Here is an 18,023-nt window from a genome sequence, read left to right as displayed (position 1 = left end):
GCAGTCAGGGATTAGGAAGAACAGCCATCACATCAAATGATTCATCTCTAATTAAGAAGTTGTTAACAAGGGGGAAAAAACATTTGGGGTACTTAAATAAGAGTATGTCAATATTTAAGAGTAAAAAACCTTTATACAGGGAGGAAGGCCCTCTTCAGGGAAGAAGACCTTTGTCAGCTACCCTGTAAAACTTCACCTTCAATGAGTCTTAAAAAATCCCCTGAAAAGAAATTTTTCTTTCAGCCAACTACAACCCTATTCAGTCACTTCACATTTCACATATGATGAAAAGCTGCTTGTAAAAACAAGTCTAAGCCTGCAAATGTGAAGCTTTCCTTCTGAAATCTCTGAAATTCCACGTGCCAGCTCAGAGGGTGCCACGCACAGCGACCCTCAGCCCTGAATTGGTGCTGTGGCCAGGGCTCTGCTCTCCAGCCAGCACCATGGAACACTCACTGGCATCATGGGACAGGCAGCTATTTCTGTCTGAGCTGAGGGCTGCTCCAGAGGGAATTTGCTGTGAACATCTGGTGCAGTCAACAGTAAAACATAAATATTACATAAGCCATGGCCCAGGCAGAGATGGAGCCCTCGGTTCTGGTGAGGCAGCACTGCAGGCTCCTCACTGAGCTCACCAAGGAGATAAAAACAACTGGGAAAGTATAAAAATACCCTCCAGGCTGGCAGGTAATGTGTTGTGTAGGGTTTTAGCTGTTAGAATTTCACCTGCAGACACCATTTCCTCAGCTAAATGCAGTACCAGCTGCTGGCATTGGTAACTCAGGTGTGCCATGGACACCCAGCTCTGGTTCTGAAGGTGCTTCTTGTGCCCCTGATCTGTGTCCCAGCTCTCAGAGGATCAATAAACAGCAGCCAAAGCTGCTTTCCACTGAGAGAAAGGCAACAGCTGCCTCACACCCAGGAATGACTGTGCTCACCAACAATAAATCCTGTCAGCTCACAGAGCCACAACTTCCAAACACCATTTCTGGCAGATGAGAAAGGGAATTTGTGCATGGAGTGGCAGAGCAGCAGCCCACACACACACCTCTGGTTCTACAGTAAAAAACAGCACCTAAATATTTCATTAAGACTCAAGAAAAGAGCTTCAAGCTTGATGGAAAAAGAGAACATAGATACACATACAAACTTTCAAAAAGTCTTTTTCCTAAAGAAATCTCATTTATCTGAGCCTGTGTGAAATGGCAGCCAATAAGGGCAAGAAAAGTAATTATTTCAGTTGTCAGACAGTCACAAATATCAAGATCTCTTTGCAAATCTCTCTTTCATAAATCACAAACCATTTTTTCTTCAGTATAAATACCCCTCAGCAACACTGAAAGCTCTGCTATCTCTCTGGTATCTGTGGGCTGCATTGTACTCCAAGTCTATTTAAACATTTGCTTTAAAACCACTATTTTTGGCCAGAAAACTGGCCTTTTTTAGGCAAGATATAGAGACCAGATGTACAATCTGTGCTAGCTCTCTGCTCTCACAATGCAAGTGGAAGATTTACAATGTGAGGATGTGGAGGCTGGGTCAGGATTGGAGGGGATACAAAATCTCCATCTACAAACTAATGTGGAATCTGGAAAATTGGGACACAAGTTCTGCCCTCACATACATGAACATGAGTTTGTTGTGAAAAGCTGCATTTGCTTCATCTTGTCACTCATTTTTAAAAGAACATTTTATAAACCACAGGAAATCCTGCATTATATTGGGTAGAACATTTTCTGGTGTTTCCCAATGTAATTAATGATTTTTAGAGGAATCATTATCCTACAGCTACAGAGTCTTTGACATTCCTTACAAATCTCCTCACAGAAGATTCAAACCCTGCCAAAGACCCTCTTCTTCTCAGATGTGCACAGACAGGGACAATGCAGCTCTCCTCTGAAAATGCAGCATGAAAATCCACCACTGCAATAAAGCCCTGAGAGCACAGAGAGGGAGGAGTTTACCACAAAAAAGTGGGTACTTTAAATATCTGTAAGTAGTAACCAAGGAGAAAGTCTAAGATCAAGTGATCCAATCAAATACATCAAAATATGACTAAAATTAACCAATTTACCTAGATTTTACCACCAATTTGAAGTGTAATGACATGTTTAGGTACCACCAAGGGAAAAGTACTAAAGCTTTACAGAAGAAAATAGAGAAATCTGATGGCAGCTTACCTTGTAGTTCTGATGGGACTCAAAGTTGGACAGGGGGGTGTTGCATGCAGTAGAAAAAGGCATGACCTTCACCCCTCTATACACCAGGCCTTTGTCATAGAGCTGCTTGAAAACCCACCTGGAAGCACACAAGGAACAAGGAATGACTTGGTGTTTCACTTTTAGTAAATAAACTGTAACATTTATTTTACAATTTCTGCTCTAGCTGGAGTTTCTTTCTGAATGACACTTTAAAAAAAAAACCACCATAAACTAAAGACAATATTTGCAAGTCAAAAGGCAGAGATATAATTGATTACAACTGCATTTCTGGCAGATTTTGGCTTTGGCTGGTACCAGCAGCTTGGTATTCCATGCAGTGGTGCACAGCACAGATTAACCAGCAATATGGATTTGTGTTCCATCTAAATCCCTTCTCAGATTTCCTACATACAAAGATCACCTGGAATTTGAACAAGGCTGAAATCAGTCATAATTAGAGAAGAGCTGTAGTGACATGGCTGCTCACCTCTCACATGATCTTAATTTTCTGCAGCAGCAGCAACCAGAGCTACAGCAGAGACACAGACACAAATCAGAGTCACCTGCAACCCAGCCCAAGTAAATCCTGCTCATCTGAGAGCATTTCCACAGTTAACCATGAACTCAGGGCTGCAATTTCATGTTCTACTTTGAACTCAGATCCTCACCAAGACATCAGTCTCACACCAAGGTCTAACTCTGCGTAGGAAACCATCAGTTCAGCCTGGAGCATAGCTGGAGCCTTATGTTTTCTTGAAATAATCAAGCCAGCAACATTAATATTGCAAGTGACAAATTGAGTCAGTGCTCAAGGTGAATGGAAGCTGGCAGAGAAACTCTTCACACAACTCAAGGTGTCCATGTGATGGAGAAACCCTGAATGCTCCAGGGTTTCCTCAAGGATCATCAGCATTTATCAGCTTCTCCCACCCTGCTGACTTGCACACTCAGTGGCACAGCCTGCAGGCTGTAAGGCAGGAGAGGCCAAGCCTTAAATAATCCTGCCAGCTTCAACTCACAAATCAGAGCTGCTGCAGAGCCTCCTCGTTTGGAATTTCACAGCAAAACTGTTAAACTCTGCTGACTTTAAAAGCTCCTTTATTCAAACTATGTTTTCAAACCATCCTGATCCCTTTTCTGGGTCCTTTTGCAGATAAATAGCTCATTGCTAAGCAACCAACCCAGTCCTGGCAAGCAGCACTTCTTTCTGCAGGCTGTCATTTTGTGCTTGAGAATCTGGACCTGTGTTTCAGTCAGTGTCTTGTCTTCTATGCTTGAAATTATCATCTTCAACAAAAACCACAAGTGGACTATTGCACTGATTTTATCTGTGGCCCAAAATAAGAATATCAGGAGACATGCCCTGGCTTGCTGACATGAAGTCCTGTGATGCTTTAATCAGAATAATTATTACACTGCAGATTAGGCAGCTGGAGAAAATAGAGAATGTCACACAGAAAAGATGTGCAGTCCAATCAGATTCATCCATGGGCCTCCAGTAGAAGTCAAAAACTCTGCTATGAGTGGTCATTAACATCAGAAAAATTAGATAATCCAAAGTCTGAGATGGAAAAAGCCTCTGAGACCTTCAGCAACATCAAGTTCTGCCACAGAGGAGCCAAAGCCAGGAGTCTCTCAGAGCTGTGCACTCCTACAAAGGTGCTTACCTTACACACAGCCCCAAAGAAACCTTGTTCAAACAAGAAATGTCACCAACAGCAAGATGTGGCTGCCTGACCCCCAACCCAAATCTGAAACACAGCACTGAGTGACTATTTTACAGTGGAGATTTTAAATTTATCAACTTAGACTTGTATAAATCTAGATCAGTCTTTTATAAAAATGATCCCTGAATATAGTTTCACCAGCTTTCAGCATATAAATTTGAGTTGGCTAACTGCACAAGTTTTTGTGGGAGTTAAAGTAACTTTAAATGTATGCTTACCCCCTCAGAGCATAATTAATGCAGCCTGTGACAAGTGACAGCATTCCTACTGAAGGTGTTCTATTTGCCTTTCAAAAACAGTAACTGAAACACCTATAGAAAAAGGCTCCACTTGCCTTTCTATAGAACACTGCCTACTAACAGCACACAAAAACTACCCAGAGAAACACTGAATATTTAATTCAGCTGTAAATATAACTGGAAACTCAGGGAGCTGCTCAGGAAAGGTGAGCACTGGTGGAGCTGCCAAGCTCCCAATGCGGGCCAGCATCTCCCTCCTGTGGCAATCCCATCCCACTGCACAGCCTGGGCTCCAGCTGTGCACTCAGAGCAGGGCTGGGCTCTGAGGGAATCCCTGTCCTGAGCACAGCCCTGTGCTAGATCCACCATCCCTGTCCTGAGATCCACCATCCCTGTCCTGAGCTCCACCATCCCTGCCCTGAGCTCCACCATCCCTGCCCTGAGCACAGCCCTGTGCTAGATCCACCATCCCTGTCCTGAGATCCATCCCTGTCCTAGATCCACCATCCCTGTCCTAGATCCACCATCCCTGTCCTGAGATCCATCCCTGTCCTGAGCTCCACCATCCCTGTCCTGAGATCCACCATCCCTGTCCTGAGCACAGCCCTGTCCTAGATCCACCATCCCTGTTTTTCTGAGCTCCACCATCCCTGTTTTTCTGAGCTCCACCATCCCTGCCCTGAGCTCCACCAGCCCTGCCCTGAGCTCCACCAGCCCTGTCCTGAGCTCCACCATCCCTGCCCTGAGCTCCACCATCCCTGCCCTGAGCTCCACCAGCCCTGTTTTTCTGAGCTCCACCAGCCCTGCCCTGAGCTCCATCCCTGCCTGTGCCCGTGTTCACAGGGGTCACAGGATGAGGGAAGAGATGAGGATCTGACTCCATATTTCAGAAGGCTGATTTATTATTTTATGATATATATTATATTAAAACTATACTAAAAGAATAGAAGAAAGGATTTCTTCAGAAGGCTGGCTAAGAATAGAAAAAGAAGAATGATAACAAAAGCTTTTGTCTCGGACAGAGAGTCTGAGCCAGCTGTGATTGGCCATTAATTAGAAACAACCCCATGAGACCAATCCCAGATGCACCTGTTGCATTCCACAGCAGCAGATAATCATTGTTTGCATTTTGTTTCTGAGGCACCTCAGCTTCTCAGGAGAAAAAATCCTAACAAAAGGATTTTTCAGAAAGTATCATGGCTACACCTGCCCTGAGCCCCATCCCTGCCCTGAGCTCCTCCATCCCTCCTGCCCTCTTTGGAGTTTGTCACAACCTCACACAGCCATTCCAGCAGAATAAACAAAATTATAGTTGAGTCAAAACTGCTGTTTGATACCATAGCCCTCATTACCACTACACAAGGTCTTTTGTTATCTTAAAAAGCACCTAAAATGGTTTCCTTAACAAAAAAGCTGCAGGTGTGTGACCAGCAGAGCTGGCTCCCAAAGAGCTCCCTGCAGCAGAGCCCACCTGCCACAGATGAGATGGTCCTGACAGTAAGAGTCACTGACAGGTAGAGACCATGTTTTGATTAAAATCATCACAATATTTTAGACAATTACCTCACAAAACATGGTTTAACCCTTATGTTTGAAAAATGTTGACACTTTGCAACAAAGGGGCCTCAGGTTTGTAAGCCAAAATTAAACATGCAGTGCCTTCTGAAAAAAAAATAATAATCTAAGGAAACCACAGAGCTCCTTTCTAGTGACAAACAAACCATTTACTCACTCAAATCTTGTTCCTCTAATTCTGCTGTATTTCTCCTCACACATAAATAAATTTAGTTGCATCCTCTTGGCTGTGGGAGCAGCACTCAGACCTTTACTGAAGAAAAATGCAGTTTGGGAAAAGGTGAAATTCAAGATGCATATTTCAGCTTCTTGTTCAGAGAGAATCTGGTCCCTAAAGGTGCAGGGAGTGTTGAACTTCCAAAGTGATAAGAGTTTGTTGTTCCTGAAGTGTCATGGGGGTCAAGCCCAGTCAATAACAAAGCCTTGCTCTCCTCAGAATTTCCAAAAATCCTGAACCTTCCTGCAGAATTTGTTCATCCAAGTCACACACACAGCACACAAACAGCACATGGATACAACCAAACTCCTGCAAATGAAAGTTTTGCTTCTAAAAAATACTGAATCAGTCAATGCAGCACTGCAAACAGCCCTGGCACCCCACACCCAGCATCTCTCATCCCCAAAAGCAAACTGCACTTCCCAAACACCTCCATCCAGCTCACATCAAAGAGAAGGTTTGATCTTGGAGCTTCCCAAACCCTTCATGCCCTTCCTGTGAGGGATCAAGGGGCTCTGTCTGCAATGATCAGTATCTGAGGGTTTTCTAAGGGTTTGAGAACTCCAATCTTTCCAGAAAACTCCCTCATAACTGAGATTTACTTTCAAACACATATAAAGTGCTTTCCCCTCTTTTTTCCTCTGTAAACAGTAGCCATTAGGACAGCAGGATCCTGAGGTCTATGATTTCAACATATCCATGGTAATTTAGGTAAATGGACAAAATTATTGCTGTGTGACCTCACATCAGTTCACACCAAGATAAAAGGACAATTTTATAACCTCTGTAGACCTACCAAACAAATCCAGGCACAAACACCACACTATGTAAGAAGCCCTGTCATTTTAAATTCAGCAAACACTGCATCCTAACAGCACCATGGGAAGCAGAAATCCTGAAGAAAAGGTTTTCCTACAACTCATGGACAACACTTGAAAAACAAGAGGAAATTAAAATGAAAGCAACATGCAAAAACAGATGCTTAGGGACAAAAAAAAAGGTACTCAAAAAACACTGGATGTGAATCAGAAAAAGCCTAAGTGGAACATGAATTCCAATAACAAACACAACCTATCTTTAGAATAGCAGCTTGGAAAGACAGCTCCTGAAGAAAGGCAGGAAAAGTATTTCTTTGTTCCAGGGCCTAGGAATTGTTGAGTACAGAAGTTGTTAAATTCTGTGTTAAACTAGCACTGAAAGCTTGAAAATCCTGGCATACAGAGATTATCCTGTTCCAGGTCTACCCTCCAAGCTGTAACCTTCAGAGCTGTGTGTTTGTTGAGAGATTCTGGATCAATCCAGAAATGCAAAATACCTGCATAACAGTAAATCTGAAGATCTAAAACTGATGCTAGACTTATCCCAAAGGTCAGGACTGCAGTTTTCCTCCTCCAAAATACAGGTAAGGAGATACAACAAGACTGGAATGGTGAGAAGGTAACAACAAGGGGACTAGAGAACTTAATGCATAAAAGAAACACAAGAATGAGGGAAAAAATACAAGTAGCTCATGGAAAAGTGGGCAAACCACACTTCTTCTCGCCAGTATCTCTCCAGAGAATCATTAGTCATGGAATACATTGAATACAATAGGGATTTCTATTTCTGGAAATCTATCGGGAGAATTTCTATTCAGAGACCTGTTGCTCTGAGATCATTGTGGTTTAGTGCTGGGTGCTGGGCCTGCCCCAGGGTGTGAGCCCAGCTCCTCCCACAGCTCTGTCTCCAAGGGCTGTCTCTGCCAGCTCAGCCCGCAGTTGCTCGTTTGGGCACTAGATGGTGACAGAAATCTGCTCGAGCCACCTTTCAGAGGAGCAGGAGGAGAGGAAAAGCCCTGACATCACCTGGAAATGCAGAACATCCCCTCATCCCACCTGGGCTGCTTCCCAGGGGTGAACCCACACCCAGCACTGAGAACCATCATTTACAGTGATTCCAACTCCCAAAGGTTTCTTTCAGACCACCTCTGTGAGAAGTTTAAGCTCCCAAACTCCTCTCCATTTCCCTGGATGTGCCTTGTGGCTGTACAAGAAAAAGGCAAGAAGATATTCCATGTTTGTGCCATGCCAGGTCAAAACATCACTCACTGCACTGTTCCAGTGAAGGGCACTTCTAAACTGAGATCCAGCTGGCTGCAGGACAAATTGTACATAACCTTTAAGTTCTAATTCTATTTAAGTTATTCAATATATGCAGAGCTGACTGGATCTTAACATGCAAAACCAGTGCAGTATCACCTCTCACTGACACCAACTTTCAATCCTCCCCTAAAAAATTCTGCCAGGATACCACAATTCTACCAATGAATGTTTTGTTGTAAGTCAAAATTTAGCAGGCAAAAATTTAGTCAGTCATCATATGACAGCATCAAAATGCCAACAAAGCAGTCATTTCCACCAGACCAATTATAAAGATAAAAAAGAAATGCTCTCCAGCATTCTGAGCTCACTAATATTGTTTTGTTGAGATACTGTACAACAGATGTATTTGGTGTCTGAGTCCTAAATACTCCCAAATCTAAAGGATTTGGATCAAATCAGCCACCACTGAAAACAACATTTATTACCAGTACTAGATTTTCTCCCTGAACTCAACAGAAACAAGGAAGAAAACACCACATGTCACATAGAAATTCCAGTTGAGGCCACTCCAGAGCTGCAGGAAAAGCTACAGACCAGAAAAAAACAACCTCAACAGACTGGTTTAGCTGATTATATAACTAAAGACAAACTCCTCACCATATTTTAACCACAAAACCTACAGCTGCCATGCCCACTCCCATTTTCATAACCAGGTTATTTTTTCTGGACCTAAAATCAGCATTGTACTCCCACAGACAGAACAACAGCAAGGTCAAACCACTGGACAGGCCAATATGGTCTCCAGGGCAGCCAATGCAGAAATTAAGCTGCACTTTCTATTTTGTACATAGCTGGACAGTAAATTTAAAACTTTAAGGGATTTCAAAAGGAGATGAGAAAAAATTGAATCAATTGTGAAAGAAGCATTCTAGAACCTACAGCTCAAATTAACACTCCTGAGGGACATGCAAAGTAACTTCAGTAACACCTTGTGGGTCTGATGATTGCCTGGCTAACCATTGAATTTATTTAATTTTTAGGAAATTGGGCATTACCCTGCCAAAAGCACCACTCTAAGTGCAGTGACAGAGCTCTCTTTAAGCATCATCTCCTTCAGCCCTGAGACAGTCCTAGGAGTCTTACCAAAAAAACCTCCAATTTTTAAAAACAGAAAATGTTTCATTACAGGATTTAACAGAAACTTAACAGTATCAGGAAGCAAAAAAAGTACAAAATTAAGAGGCTGTCTGCCTACATGCTTCCTGAAACCTCACTGAGTTTTCAGAGGAAATATAATTTCGAGTTTGTATCAAAGCAGGCATTAGAGGAGGTGATCTCTGTAACACAGGTCAAAGACCAGAAATTCAAAAGAAGAGGTGGTGGGATAAAAAAACCACCAAAAAAAGGCTTGGGCTGCTGAGAGAGACCCTGCAACTAGCTCAAGGCAGGTTTGGTTTTTCAGCTGCCCGTTAAACAGGATTTGAGGTGCCACTAAGTATTTTTGTAATTTACAAAATGAAGGTTTCTTGTCAGTTTTGGCTTTATAATTATGCAGGGTTTCTTCAGCTGAGCGAGTTAAACATCTGCTGCCTTCCCACCATCCCTCCACTGCTCACTGAAATCTCACTGGCACTTCAGTCTCTGCAGGGGCTTCAGGGACATCTAAGAGCTCTGTCAATCCAGGGGCAGAACTTTATGAAACTACACAATTAAAGCTGATTAATAAAGCTAATATTACCAACTATTCAATACTTTATTATGCACATCATTTGCTTTTCAATGGATGTTGAATTCACCTTGTGATTCTATCACCCAAAGGTCTCACAGCTGCCATTCCTTCACAGTGTTAAACCAACCTGCTCATCCTTAACCTGGAAGGTTTTCTTGTCTTCTGAAATCCCAACAGAACCTGAACACAGTGCCAAAACACCCAAATTTTATTAAGCTCTGCACCAGGAGTCCAAGGCAGTTGTCAAACTGTGCTGCCAAGAAAAAGATAACAGCAGATTCACAGCCTCTAAAATCAGGCTTGAAGGAGAGGTTTGGAGCTAAACTGAGTTTGGACAGTTTGCCATTTACAGCTGACAGTGTGAAGAACATCAAGAATGCAGAGCTAGAATGTAATTTCCTAAACCAGCCAAGGACCATATTAATAGATCTTCAGAAGTGCTTTGAAGCTGGCATGGAGCAGTAAGATTTCAGTGTTGGTGCACTTTATTTTGCAAAGCCCAGCTATCCTCGAGAAGGAAAAAATGGGACAATTCATTCCATCACTTGAACATCAAGAGATTTCACATCACTTTAATTCCTCTGCCTGATGTTTTATCTGCATTTGGCATTTTCTGAGCAGTTCCAGTGACACATTACTGAAGAATGGAGGGAGAGGACCCACCTTTCATGGATCAGCATCAACTCCAGTTTATTCATCAATCCATCACTTTTTATAACCATATTAATTAAGTTCATGCATATTGCAAACCCGAGCTCACAATAGGCCAGAGATTACACACCAACTCCTCCTTATGTTTCCAATACCAAGATTTGGGTTCTCAAAATTATTCCTGCTTTCCCAAAACAGCCAAAGACAGAACATCCACCTGTTATGAGAAAGCTGCCTGAGAACTCTGATATGCAAGGTTCTCAAGGCCTTCATGTTTGTCACTTTTACTTGTAATTAAAAACAACCTGAGAACCTCTGCTGTTTACAGAAACAGGCTGTGAGAACCTGTCCCCCACAGCTGCCTTCCAAGCCATTTCTGAAAAAATCTCCAACAACACATGGACCAATACATGTTTGCAATGAGTGAAGCCTTTCTCACATTTCAAATCCCCAAAGCAGTGAGTGCTCACTTACCACACAGACTCCATGAACTCGGGGTAAAGAGTTTTATAGTCATTTTCAAAGTCAATCCAGCGTCCTAATCTGGTAACACTGAACTGTTAAGACACAAAAACAGATTGAAAGGCATCTTAATAATGCATCAGCAAGATACATTACAAATATTTATTCTGTAAAATAAAAATCAGCTGGGTTTTAAGTGCAGTGTTGTCCCATCTCAATGAAATATATCTACAAGGTATTTTAGCCTGATAATAGTTCCAAACAGTGTATTCATACAGGCAGAAATAAGGAAGGAATGAAACCATGAGATGGTTATTTAGAACCAAGGTCACACATCAGGCAAATGTCAACACAGCAAGAACAGTAGATCATTGGATCATTCATCAGATAGAAATGGTGGATCACTCAAGGTTCAGCCAAGGTTCAAATGCCTGAAAATTGCTCTTCATGACAGTGGTCACACTTCTATTTTTAAGACTAGTTGTTGCAGAGACAGTGAAAACCCAGAAGTGTCTCAGCTTTCAGCTCCATGCAAACATGATGTAACTTGAAGACAAAGCAATGCTGAGAGAAATTGATACATGACAAGTTCTCAAACCCTTCCAGGGCCAGCTGCCTCCTGTGCCTGCCCAGAGCCCCAGCAGTGCCAGGTGCCAGCCCTGGCTCAGGACAGGCCATGGTCACACTCAGACACTGCTGAGGAATGAGCCAGCTGTGGGATTCACTGGGACAAGTGGGATTTCACAGCCACCCAAACCCCCAGCTCCAGAGAGCCAAGGCAGGGACAGCTGTCCTGACCCTGTTAACAGAGCCCACACTGAATGTCAGACCAGCCAAGGGAACACAAAACATTCACTCCCTCACCTCTGCATTTTCATACCACACCTGAGCTCTGACATGGATCAGTTTCCATGCTGGCCTTTAAGCCACTCTGACATTCCACTAATAAGATCCACAGCCTAGGACTGATAGCACAAGGATTCACTGAGTTGGAGCAGCATGTCTGGTCAGCATTGTGAGACCTCACACAGCCAAGGAACCTTTTCTATTTTTCTATGTTTTCATAAGGCTCAAATATTTGCTAACCACTCCAGGCAGAAAACAAACATTATCTAACAGGAATGTTGGTAATTCCTCTCCCAGCACTATCCCAAAATATTTGAGTTTAAACAAATTTCATTATTTTATTTAATATCTAAATACACACACGCACAAGTTTAGAACAAAACAAAATACAAAATCCAATCGCCACCCAAAAGATCAAATGCTTGCACTAACCAGCACTGCAAAAACACCAGCTGCTGAAGCACAGCAAGTTAAAAGGTATGGAAAAGGAACCACAAATGTTCCAGGTGTGGCTGGGATAGAGTTAACTTTCTTCTTCATAGCTGTCCAGTGCTGTGTTCTGGATTTAGGATGGGAATCATGTTGTTAACCCACTGCTGGCTTAGGTGCTGCTGAGCTGTGCTTGCCCTAAGCAAGGAGTTCTCAGTTTCCCAGGCTGTGCCAGCCAGGAGCTGCACAAGGAGCTGGGTGGGAGAAGAGCCAGGACACAGAAAAGCCAGGACAGCTGATCCCAGCTGGCCAAAGGGACATTCCATAGCACAGGACATCGAGCCCAGCAGAGAACTGGGGAGACTTGGCCAGGAGCTGTGAATCCCTGGGCTGGCCATCACCTGGTTTTCCTGGCTTTCATTCCTCCCTCTGTCCTCTTTTACTATTATTATCATTATCATTAGCATCACTATAATATTTTATTTTGTTTCAAATTAACTGTTCTTATCTCCACTCTTTGGTACTTGGCTGCCAGCTGGGGTTAAACCACCACAACAAACCAGAATGAATCTTGCTGTTTTTATTTCTAAAAGCAATAAAGAATTATCAATGATGGGTTTGAAATACAACATTTCAGAGTGTAATTTGAAAAAAACAAACTGTCTGCTTTTCATCCAGCCACAGTTACTCTACCCAAGGCACCTCTGGTGTCTTCATGCTCCCAAGGGCCAGAGGCAAGTGATACTCAAGTAAGAAACTCCTATTTCCATGAAAAGAAATATAGCAGGACTAGAAACATGCAGAGGAGTGGGATGTAGTAGAAGAGCCTTTGCAGGAGGAAAAAATTAAAATAATTAGAACTGTTCTGCCTAGGGAAAAAAATTATGGTTAAGATACAGCTTTATTGAAAATCTTTTTAGAGAACTACCATTCTTCAAACTCACAGACATCAACACTCTCCCTGTATTCCTGGGATGAAAAGCTGACACCAATATTCTCTGGGAAGACTGAGGTTTTACCCACACCTCTGGTGACAGAACCAGATGTGAGAATTTCTGTTCTTCCAAAAATACAAGCTGCTGCCCTGCAGTCTGGCAGTGAAAAGACTGTGGGGAAGGAGGAGCAGAAAAGCAGTGAGGTTAATGGTAATTTTCTTTAATGGCTCCATTAGAAAACCAGACAGATCTTTCAATTTCCTATACAAAAGAAGACACAAAGAGACAATGCTCAACATATCTGTTATTTGTTCAGTGTAGCTCATCAGACACTTTGAGCTCCAGGTAACCTGCCAGTAACCTTCTCCTGACAGCACAGCAGTTTCTGTTCCAAGCCACAAAGGAGCTTTTTTTGTTCTCTTTCAGGATCACAGGGGAGAAACACAGGAGCTTAAAGGCATGAGATTTATGCACACAATCAGAGAAAATGATGAAGTTCCCCCCACCTGAAACACTCCTGCACAAACACATTTAGAAATGCTCAGCAGAACGTGGACTGAGCCTGCACTCACCTCCCACTCCTTGGCATATCTCATGACAATCCCTCTGCACTCTTTGTTGTAAGCTTCAATGCCCATCTTTGCCACATCCTCTGGCCCTTTAATGCCCAAAGTCTTGTCAATCTCATATTCCTGGAACATGGAAAACAACCAAACAAAACAGCCTGTTAGCAAAAGCCTTCAGGAGTCCCCTGGATACTTTGTGTGTCCTGTGCATTCTAATGAGGCTCAGGGGCCTCCTTGAACCTTCTGGGATTTCATGGGAGCTGCACCTGAGCTAGGCAGGGATTTCACAGGCTCACTCTGGTGTGACTGTTTCTTTAGTTTCCTTAGAAAAATAAACAAAACACCACTTTCTGAAATATGAGCCAAATAAATCCAGGTTCATAGCAATGACCAGAAGGAAGCTCCTGAACTCACCACACACAAAAGCCAGAGAAACACACTGGACAAGGAACTTCCATTTCTCTTTTAGCAACAATGTCAGGCATAAAAGCAACAGAAATATGAGTGATAAGCAGGGAACAACAGGGAAAGAGGAACCTACAGAAGTATCTGCAGTAAATTCATGACACATACCACAGGCAAGCCATGGCAATCCCAGCCAAACCTCCTCTCAACATGGAAACCACTCTGATGAGCAAATCTGGTCACAATGTCTTTGATGGTTCCTGCAAGAATGTGCCCATAGTGGGGCAGCCCCGTGGCAAACGGGGGGCCGTCGTAGAAGTTGAACCTACAACACAAAACATTCCTCATAAAAACCACAAAAACTCAGCAGCAGGTCAGTGACAGGTGACTCCATGCTTGCACTACTTGTGTTTCACTTGGAAAATGTCCATTCCTTCCTCCTCCATCATCAGGTGCTGGCAGTGGCACTGCAGGGAACATTCCAGCCTGTTCAGTTTTACCAGGATTCCAGTGGGAAGAGCTCCTTGCTTCCCTCCCCATTTCTCTTACCAACCCACCAGGCAGGAAATTACAGGTTTATTACAAGGGTTTGAACACTGCTGATCTTCACCAAGGGATAGCAGCAAGAGCCAGGCCTGCTGCTGGCCAAGGGAGCAGCTGCTGTTTACAGAACCAAGGAAAAACAAAGAGTAACCACAGCCAAGCCAGCCCTGCACTGCCACACAATTGCTGCAGCTTTTAACAATTCTTACCTAGGTCTGTTCTTTGATTGCTTCAGGCATTCCTTGAAACAATTTAGATTTTTCCAGAGTGTCAAGATCTTCTCTTCCTCATTTGGAAAGTTTATGTTTTCTGGAACTTGTTGAACCATTCTTTCCCAACAAGAATCAATAAGAGAAAAAGATACATTGAACAGAAGTGAGAAAAAAATAACTCCACAAATACAACTTTTATCTTTCAAACCCACATCACCAATCCAAAGAGCCTGATTCACTGCAGGCATGGAAGCAAGCACTCCATTCTAAAAAAAAACGAATTTTGACTGACTCACACCGAAGTTTTGGAACAGGAAAAGGATTCTCCATTCATTCAACTATGATTGTTCCCTATTTTATCATGTTTTCATTTCTGTTTCCCAGAGCAAACAGTCAAAGGGTAAATTATGTTTTGGTTACAGGGTATTTTTCTTCAGGAAAAGCCTCTGAGTTCAAACTGACCCTTCAGCACCAGCTTGTATCAGAGAGTTTCACTTTCAACTACTGAAGAAGGAGCAACTTTTCCTTGTTCATCTATTCACAAACTGTTTAGATGTTTAAAAGAGCATTTTCCATCAGGCTGTGCCAGCAATCTCAGATGCCCCTAAAAGCAGCCAGACTGCAGAGAGCACAGCTGAAAAACTGCAAAGATGAACATGAGGACAAGTTTTATAAGTACATTAAAACCAAGCCCCAACAGGCCACTTCTGTACAAGCAACACAGGGAAGAGGAATTCTCAACATTATTAAGAACACACAGCAGTTGCCTGGTTCCAGAGCTGCCATGAGATACAAAGGGGTCAGATGTCAATAAAATGCCACAGCAAGAACTAAACAAAGCTCTGTTTTAAGGCAGCAGCTCCCTAAGAGGAGAAAATTGGTTATGAAGGTTGTAACAGATGATGCTAAAGGATAAAAGGGTTCTTCCACCTCTCACTTCAGTGCTGCTGCTCCTGAGCACACTTACACCAGAAGTAGCTACTACAGCTTTGAGCTTCACTCAGCATTAGAGAACTACGAGTAACAGCACAAGGCCTGAGTTTTGGCATTTAAATACTAACCATAAAGCAGCAACAAAGGCAAATGCATGAAGACAATTCTTCCAGTTACAGCTGGAGCTCCAAAACATTGCCTTAAACAGAACCCAGAACACTGCAAAAACTGCCAGCTCAAGGCTTGAACCCCTATGAAAAAATGTGCTACAGACCAACTCCACCACTTTTGTATTCATGACAAATCATTCTCTCCACTAACAAACCCAAATTATCCTTTATCACATTATTACAATTGAGAATCCTTCACAACCTGGTGCACAGGCAACACAGCATTTGGAGGGGAAATCAGAGGCTGACAAGGAACACGTGGACATGGCCTGGATGTATTTTGAAAGGTAAGCACCAGCCTGAGCACAGTGAGTTACTCTACACAACCTGTAGGAGTTTTCACCATTCTGAACCTCAAAGCACTGATTAGGCTGTGACTTGATCACAGAGACAATGGAACTGATAAAATAATTCAGCCTTAAAGCTTTGATCTCCCACAAGCCAGCTGACCTGAGGTTTAAGGACCTGCATGTTCTACTCAGCTCCACGTCACATTCTCTGATAAAATCCCTTTGCCCAGGATTTTTCTCCTGGGAAGCTGAGAAACCTCAGAGGGAAGGGAAACACTTCTTATCTCATTTGCTTCTCCTGTGTTGTGCTCTGTGGAATGTGTTTGGAGATTGTTTACCCACAGGTGATTGTTCCATTGGATTCTGCTGGGAGTTGTTTTCACTCTTTGGCCAATCAGGGCCAAGCTGTGTCAGGGCTCTGGGGAGAGTCACAAGTTTTCATTATTATCTTTTAGCATTCTGTAAGTATCCTTTCTGTATTTTTTAGTGTAGTTTAGTATTCTTTAATATAATATAGTAACATAAAATAATAAATGAGCCTTCTGAGAACATGGGAGTCAGATTCATCATTCCTTCCTTTGTCTGGGGGAGCTCAAACACAAACTCAGCTCCGGGACCTGCATGTCCTGCTGAGCCCCAGCTCAGTATAAATCAGTGTAACTCCCAAATCAGTGTAGCTACAAAGTGTCTGGAGCCTGGCCAGCTGCCAGGGCTGAGGAAGCAGCAGAGGCAGGCAGGTTTGGGCTGTGCCTGGGGCAGGGCTGAGGAGGCTGCTCAGGGCTCACAGGCTCCCTGCGTTGCCCCAGGGTCACTGTGGGCCCATTCTCCAACTGAAGCACTGCACGGGCCCAGCAGTGTCCAGCAACCACAGGGCACCAACCACCCACACCCTCAGCAACAGCAGCCCTTCAGTGCATCAGAAGCACTGCTGGCAATTAATGTGCAACCATCACTACCCGTTATATTTTCCAAGTTACAAACCAGAATTTCGTGGAGATTTAGACTTTTAAACAGAATTTTAAACAGACTGACTTCAAAAGCAAAAAGCACATTGAAAATCTTGCCATGGCTCAACCTCAGCTGAGAAAAAAAGCCAAAGTACAACAATCATTCTCTAGACAGAGGTATGAATATCTGTACAGAACAGAAAGAAGCTGATTATAAGCAATCTAGTTATTTTCAATCACAAAATAATGGAGAATAACTTCATTACTTTGAACACAGTCTGAGCAAAAACATCACAAACCATATTAAAAAATTATACAAACACATCTAATAAAACCCCACTTTCAGACAACACTTCACATTTACAGAGATCAGTAAACACATGAAGGGTTCTCTGTGCATTTGCTGCTGATAAGAAGTGTAAAAGACAAAGCACCATTAACTAACTTCTTATTAAGCACACTCACTTTTCTAGAGGATAACAACATTCACTAGCAAAGATGTCAAAGTTTGGAGATTGTGTTAGAGCAGTCAGAGACTTAAGCTGGGCTTCTTATCTACAAGAAAAAAAAACATGCATTAAAACCATAAAAGCAAATTCCCATGTACTTTTTCTAAATATTAATTTTTTAAGAAACAATAAAAATTCAGTTAAAACACTACTATGAATAAAGTGAACCCATATTTGAGAAATATAGTTGTACTTCCCATACATCAGATATGTGATTAAAACAAAGTGGATTTCATTATATTAATCATTTTGTTGCCTGAGAAATGGTAAATATAAAAACACAGGATGAACTAAAGGTGAACAAAAGGTTTCTGATTTCCAGGGGTTTATGATCAGTCTCTTACTCTTGTTCCAGT

At 42.6% G+C, this 18,023-nt stretch overlaps 1 protein-coding gene and 1 non-coding gene across 4 annotated transcripts in view; both read right to left on the bottom strand.

Moving 5' to 3' along the window:
* IARS1 (isoleucyl-tRNA synthetase 1) overlaps positions 1-18,023 on the bottom strand; it is a 96,409-nt gene that overhangs the window by 76,916 nt on the left and 1,470 nt on the right. For all 3 annotated transcript variants that reach the window (XM_064723822.1, XM_064723820.1, XM_064723821.1), the window contains exons 2-7: positions 17,624-17,713; positions 14,816-14,935; positions 14,232-14,388; positions 13,665-13,784; positions 10,895-10,977; positions 2,181-2,298 (exon numbers count right to left, since the gene is read on the bottom strand). In XM_064723822.1, the coding sequence (XP_064579892.1) occupies positions 2,181-2,298; positions 10,895-10,977; positions 13,665-13,784; positions 14,232-14,388; positions 14,816-14,934 (597 nt within the window). In that variant the 5' untranslated portion in view covers position 14,935; positions 17,624-17,713. The remainder of the gene's footprint in view (positions 1-2,180; positions 2,299-10,894; positions 10,978-13,664; positions 13,785-14,231; positions 14,389-14,815; positions 14,936-17,623; positions 17,714-18,023) is intronic.
* Positions 16,954-17,085, bottom strand: LOC135453466 (small nucleolar RNA SNORA84). The gene has a single exon (XR_010441864.1). It is a non-coding gene; the product is annotated as a small nucleolar RNA SNORA84 (small nucleolar RNA).

This window comes from Zonotrichia leucophrys, chromosome 12 (assembly GCF_028769735.1).
Source record: "Zonotrichia leucophrys gambelii isolate GWCS_2022_RI chromosome 12, RI_Zleu_2.0, whole genome shotgun sequence".
Classification (NCBI taxonomy): domain Eukaryota; kingdom Metazoa; phylum Chordata; class Aves; order Passeriformes; family Passerellidae; genus Zonotrichia; species Zonotrichia leucophrys.
Note: the sequence above shows the minus strand (reverse complement) of the source record. Positions and strands in the feature narration are given on the sequence as shown.